The sequence below is a fragment of the Sinocyclocheilus rhinocerous genome, unplaced genomic scaffold (genome assembly GCF_001515625.1).
Source record: "Sinocyclocheilus rhinocerous isolate Xijiao unplaced genomic scaffold, SAMN03320098_v1.1 scaffold2886, whole genome shotgun sequence".
Taxonomy (NCBI): Eukaryota; Metazoa; Chordata; class Actinopteri; order Cypriniformes; family Cyprinidae; genus Sinocyclocheilus; species Sinocyclocheilus rhinocerous.
In genome coordinates this window covers 122,961-129,761 of record NW_015651492.1, presented here as the reverse complement: position 1 = coordinate 129,761, position 6,801 = coordinate 122,961, and the positions used below count along the sequence as shown (strand labels likewise).

The following is a 6,801-nucleotide window of genomic DNA, read 5'->3' as shown; positions in this document are numbered from 1 at the left end:
GGTAAATCTAACAGGCAATCTTTGGTCTCATGAATCTATTATTTCTTCCAGGTCATATCGTTTTGGCTGAGCACAAAGTTATGTTTAATAAATTATTTATTTATTAATCGTAATACAACGCTGACTTTGTTGCATACATTTGACCGAATTGTTTGCTTTTGTCTTTATTTCCTATTGCATAAGTCTCTTATACTTTATACTTATTTTTTTATAATGGCTATTTTGTTAATTAAAACTGACATTTAACAAAAAAGGCAGAGTTGTGCTTGTCATATTTCATTTTATTATAGGCAGTGAAGATAATCAGAGTATATGTGCAAATATGACCTAAACCACATATTAATATGTTTTATATTTTTAAAATGAAAACGAAGTGAGTTGTGTTTTATATTTCGAAGAAAACGACAAGGCAGTGGTGCTTGATATCATTTCGTTTTATTGTAATGCGTGTATTTGTTGCATGAACCACATTTTTGTGAGCCTATTAATATTTTAAATGAAACAGAAAAGAGGCAGTGCTGTTTGATAATATTTCGTTTCACTGTAATGTATGTACGTTCCCTGAACTACATTTTTGTGGCTTTAATATGTTTAAATGAAAACGAAAAGAGGCAGCGATGTTTGATATCATATTTCGTCGTATTGTATACATACAGTGCAGATAACCGGAGTAGCCAAGGCGAGCTGACTGAGTTATCAAGTACACTGCTGTAACATTTACCGAGGCACCCCACCGAGGACGCAAGTCTGAACTTTGCGTACTTGGTATTGAGAAACGGCTCGTATTTATAATAGGGAGCGAAATGAGACGTACCTATTCTGTTACTCATGTGCTACTTTATTTACACTAAATATCGTTCATAAACATTAGATAAAGAATTGCCATTTTACATTCGATGATAAATAATTTGTTTTAAATAAAATAATAAACTAATGTAAAATAATATAGTTTGTTTAAAAACTTTAAATGCGTAGACAGAAACCTTTCTTCAGCTGTTTCACAGAGGCAGGAGCGCGCGCAGCCTTATGACGTCATCTCGCCAGAACAAAATAAAAGTCCCGTTTTCGCTAAAATAAGTAATGTGGATAGAAATTGGAAGAAAAAAATTTGAATATATATTAGAGATATTCAGAGTTGAAGTCGTGGTGAGATACATCATCTGTTGTCCACTGATGTGCTAAAAAGAACTGCTAATGAAAAGTGACAAAGAAAGAAAGAGAAAAACAAACAAACAAAGGGTTCCATTTTAAATGACAGATGACGTTTAATAGCAACTGACAAGCTAGGTGTTTCAATGGCACTGGCACCGCATCATCTTTTATTTCGATGTGGCTGTGAATGGTGTGTTGGTTTGCTGGTCTACCCAGATAAAGCCGCTGCATCCTGCTCATGAAGAACATGGCTGTCCCTGTAAAGCATCTCAACATCTTGACTTCTGATGACAACACCTCTCTTTACATGCTCTTTTGGAATTAAAAGTGAATTATGTCTTAGTAAACACACACAATCACATATTGGTTTTCAATTATGGTGGGGCCGTTGGAGTTACTTTAATCTCCTGGTGTTTCTCTTGATTTACATGTGATTATGTCAAAATACACTTGTGTATTACAGTTATTAACTTTAATATAAAAAAACATAGTACTAATAAGAGCATAAGATGTCACAATTAATCACTTACTTACATCAGTAGTTAACTTGTCGTTTAAAGGGTGGTTTTTTGGTGTGGTTTTTTGTTTTTTTTAAACCATGGTTCTGATACCATGGTTTTACTATAGTTATATTGTAGTAATACTACAGTAAAACTGTAGTAAACCATGACTGTAGTAACCTTGTTTTGTTTTTTTGGTGCGAACCAATAAAAATCATAGTTTAACTATGGTTACTGTAGTAAAACCATGGGTTATTTTGTAGTTACCATGGTTTACTATAAAAACCATGGTTAAACCATGGTTCATTTTGTAGTTACTATGGTTTTACTACAAAAACCATAGTTAAACCATGGTTACTACAAAAAAAACCATGGTTAATTTTTGTAAGGGTTGAACTCTATTGGTAACGACGGAACTTGCGACCATAGTTGTTTTTGGGAAATGCACCCCAGATTAGAGACGGACCATTATGTTGCTTTTCATCCAAACCTTATCCTTAGAAGACAGATTTACTACTTGTCTGTTATTCCATAGAGGGGTATTATGGCAAGTAAATCAAATTCCAATAAAGAAGAATCAGAGAGCTTAATATGCAACTTGTTAATATTATAGACGCGTCTCACATCACCAGTTTTATTAAAGATAATCTGTGGAAATTATTTTAATTTTATTATTTTGGATTTTATTTTAAAGTTGTCTATGCAGATTACAAATTCCGTTGTTATGAACCCACCGTCAATGTAATTCTTTACAGTCATGGCCCTTTAATACAATTCACTTTAACAAATTTGAAATTCGATTGAAGGTAGAAGGTTAGTAGTCAGTTATTAAATGCCTCATTTTCAAAAATGTCCGATTTCCATAGGAGCCTGATAAAAATGCACCTTTAAAAAAACATCAAAGTCTTCAAATTTAAACTCATAATTCTTAATGAGTTTAAAATATGTAAAAATTCTTTCCAATGCTCAAGATACAAATGCTTTGCAGCATAATTGAGAGCATTTCATGCTTGCTTACACTATTGTTTTTCTTTCTTTCTTCCTTTCTTTTTTTTTTAATGAATTTCTTATTTTTTAGCTTTCGGACAAGACTTTTATTTTGGTCTTTCTACATTACGTCATAAGGCTGCGCCGGGCTTCTGCCTCTGTGATTCGGTGGAAGAAAGGTTTGTGTTTTAATCATTTAAAGTGTTTAAATTAGTACAACCCGTTCAGATAATTTTTATAGAGAACTGTAAATAAATGAATTAATATTGAATGTAACACTGTAATGCGTTATGCAGTAACATTAATTAAAGTTGTTTTATGAGTAAAAGCGCATCCACACATGAGTAACAGAAAAGGTGCGTCTCATTTCGTTCCTTGTATGGAGAATCAGTTCTTATTCAGAGAAACGGAGCTTTTAAAAACTGCCGAGTCGATCGAATCAATTGCTTTGCAAAATGATTCACTTGAAGTAGATGAATCACCGCGCGCTGACGACACCTGCTGGTCAAAACGTAAATTCAACAACAAACACAAACGTATAATAATAATAATAATGACAACTTGTGCGCAGATTACTGAACTAGGGAACTGATTGAGACACACCCAGTTTTAGTTTGGATTTATGTTTCGTTCTGTTGATCATTCTCATCTTAAATATGACAAATTGTCCAAACACACAGAAAAACTCCTGGAGAAGCAACTGAGATCCACGTGACACACTATTTTATAAAGATGGCATTTATTAAAGTGGAAAGTGAAGACATGAAGATCGAAGAAGCATTCAGAGTGAAACAAGAAGATACTGAGGAACAAACAGGTTGGTTTTCATCCGCAAAGTTGAAATCAGTCATTTGATTCTAATTGAAATGTTGACTTTTACAGAAATGAATGATATTTGTTAAAGAATGTCATCTGAGTGGCCTAATTACAGTGGTTTTATCTGACATAGAGTGGACAGACATGTTCACATAACCAAATATTATTGCTGCCTTCAAGTGCACTTTTATATGGATTTGAGAAGACTGTACTTTCAAGTCGGCCATTCATTATTATGACAAAAATTGGAAAAATACAGAATTACCTAGGGATGCACCGAAATGAAAATTCTTGGCCGAAGCCGAACAAAATGAAACACTGGGCCGAAGGCCGAATACCGAACACGACTTTTCGCATTTTTTCCCCCCATTTTGCCATTTTTTTTCACCATTGCCTAATTTAAATAGCCATGTGCTTTTTACTGCTTTGTCTTGCTTTTCAAATGAAAAAATCAATTACAAAACAACAATTAAAAAATATTTATGTTTGCTGCATTAGTGCGTGCCTCTATTTGATCGCGTTAGTCATTGTTCGGTACATATTATTCGGCCTTTTCGCTTATTCGGCCGAACACCGAAATAATTTTTTTTTGCTATTTTCGGCCGAATAATTTCGGTTGCCGAACATTCGGTGCATCCCTAGAATTACCCTAAACAAAACAGTTATTTTGTGTAACATTAAATCCAATAACTACTTGTGATTCAAAAGCAATAAAAAAAACATTTATTTCGTTCACTTAATTATGCAACAACAGTATATAACAAAAACATTTAATTTTCATAAAGCAACCCATTAACTCTGAATGATCAACTTTTTTGTCAATAGTTGTCTCATTTCGAAAGCTTAGTCCTCTGGACATCACATTTGTCTGCTGCATACGGCATCGAGGCGGTAACCATAAAAAAGTCACCATAATAAAATCCACTGTTATTCCTTGTGAGGTGTAGTATACAGTAATTTCTTTCTTACTTTGCAATCTAATGGTTACTTTTCTTGAATGAGATTGCCTCAATGATGTATGCCACCAAAAATGTGACACCTGGAGGACACAGCCTTCGAAATGAGGTACACAGATCAAACCGGTGTCTTGTAAACATGACTTCTAGGCAGATTGAACATTGAAGCTAACAGTATTCAAAGCCTTATAAAATCAAGAATCAAAAACACTTAAACAAAATATGATCATACTAACACATTGATACACCTGGGGCCAGTTGCAAAAACTTAGCCACCATGTTAAAACTGAGTCTTAAAAACTAGTTTGACCAACTAGCAGTTGCCAAGGGGTAATTAGTCTTACTTTTCCAATACAAATAAGACCAATCTACTGAATTACAAAAGTTATGACCAGTCTTGAAGGAAAAAAATTAGATGACTAACTTTTTAAGACTAGTCAAAACAATTTACGCAACCGGCCCCTGAACATAAATTGCATAGAAGAGTAAATATTATTTGAATCAAGCAATAAATAAGTCATATGTCAGAAAAACAGCTTACTAATGAAATAGTAACTATTGGTAGAGTTACTGCATGCTGTCTACATTTGTTCTTCATTTAAACGGCTTTGGTGAGCAAATAAAACAGACAGCGATGAATAAACTGCAACAGAATTGGTTCAAGTCAGTAGATGGTTTAAATCAAAGACACAAATTGTGCTCTAAATGAAACATGTGTTGTGACTTTCACACCTTCTGTCATCCTCAGCAGTAAATATATCATCAGAAGTTGATCTAGGATGAGTGGTTGTTCTCCTGAACTCCATGTAGCAGCACACATGTGGGATATTGTTCACGTTCAGACCCACAACAGAGGCAGAGACTAGCTAATATGATGCTGTAAGCACTGTTTGTTGCTTGTAGCCAAGTAATGTCAATGTCATAATTTATTATTTACTCTACCTAAAATAGAGCAAACAATAAAAACATCAGGAGGCTGAAAAATTGTACATGTTAGAATTTTACAAGTCTTAGTCAGACTCTAAGAGATCAGGTCTCTGTGTGGAGCACTGGCTGCTGTCAGACACCTTGTGCAAAAAAAATATCACTGGATTATTACAATTAATGGCAAAATTAATGTTTGGAAATGTAAACTGATATTTCCTACTGACACACTACAGCAAAAGAAGAAATAACTGACTTTAAATCATTTTGCACAGTACATACATATATATATAAAACCTAACCCTAACCTAATTGGCACCAAAAAACGCGAACATATTTCTCCAGTTTTAGCGTCCCTTCATTGGCTTCCTGTCTTTTTTAGAATTCAGTTTAAGATTTTACTTATTGTTTTCAAAGCTCTTAATGGACAAGCCCCATCTTATATTTCTGATCTTATTTATTTGCATTCAACGCCGAAGTCTCTCAGATCCGCTAATAAAGCTCTATTACATGTCCCTCGGTCACGACTTAAATTAAAAGGAGACAGAGCCTTTGCAGTCGCTGCTCCACGTTTGTGGAATCAGTTGCCACCTGACATTAGGAGTGCACATTTTTACTCTCTCGCCTTTCCGGGCTATTAATTGAATGTAAAACTGTTGTTATTGCCGATATTACAATTTTTATTATTATTGTTTTTTTAATTGATCTTCTTTATGCACCAAGAGCTTGTAACACTCCAAAGAGAAAGGAAAACTTGAAATCGCATCATATGACCCCTTTAAAACAAGAAGAAAGTCATGTCTGAAAGCTCCAATCGATTTTTTAAATTCGTTAAATGAATGGAGAATATCGTGTTTTTCCGTGTGTGCTGCTGGACCATTTCCGTCGGTGGTGCTCAAGCACTGAGGTCCGCACTTATTCCTTTGAGCCGTCCACGCAATTGTCATCAACGAAAAAACCCCACACCCCTAATCCTAACCATCATATGCACACCAAAGTCAATTTCGTATTTGCGTATAAATAGAACGTCAAATAGAAACAGAAACTTGTGGTATTGATACACACTTAAAAAATGTACGATATAAAGCAGCATAGATTTATTAAGACAATCATTTGCTCTCACGGGCCACATCAAATTATATGGCGGGCCGGATTAGGCCCGCGGGCCTTGAGTTTGACACATGTGGTTTAGGGGGTCTGTTAAAACCAGTGGCGTACCATGGGGTTTCAGTCAGGGCCTTTAGTAAGCAACTGTAAACTACATACCCTTACACATCTATCTTACACATCTCTGTAACAGCTAACGCAGCCATATGCATATAATTCGCATATTATGCCGCACACAGGCTCTCAACAACAATGACAGCTGATCAACAATTTCAACAGTAGGCTAGATTAGGGTGGGTTAAATGCAGAGTAAATGTCCCTACATGGATCAGTAAAAGTAATCCACCAATACACGGGTC

At 34.9% G+C, this 6,801-nt stretch overlaps 3 protein-coding genes across 3 annotated transcripts in view; 2 read left to right on the top strand and 1 right to left on the bottom strand.

The window, feature by feature from the left end:
• Window positions 1-6,801, bottom strand: part of LOC107712901 (gastrula zinc finger protein XlCGF57.1-like) — a 43,322-nt gene that overhangs the window by 7,421 nt on the left and 29,100 nt on the right. The window lies entirely within an intron of this gene.
• LOC107712907 (gastrula zinc finger protein XlCGF8.2DB-like) overlaps window positions 2,772-6,801 on the top strand; it is an 8,022-nt gene continuing 3,992 nt past the window's right edge. Inside the window, exons 1-2 of the mRNA XM_016518299.1 lie at window positions 2,772-2,818; window positions 3,320-3,456. Coding sequence (XP_016373785.1) covers window positions 3,372-3,456 — 85 coding nt within the window. The 5' untranslated portion in view covers window positions 2,772-2,818; window positions 3,320-3,371. The remainder of the gene's footprint in view (window positions 2,819-3,319; window positions 3,457-6,801) is intronic.
• Window positions 3,308-6,801, top strand: part of znf846 (zinc finger protein 846) — a gene marked incomplete at its 5' end in the record, with an annotated part of 42,679 nt that continues 39,185 nt past the window's right edge. Inside the window, 1 exon segment of the mRNA NM_001431149.1 lies at window positions 3,308-3,345.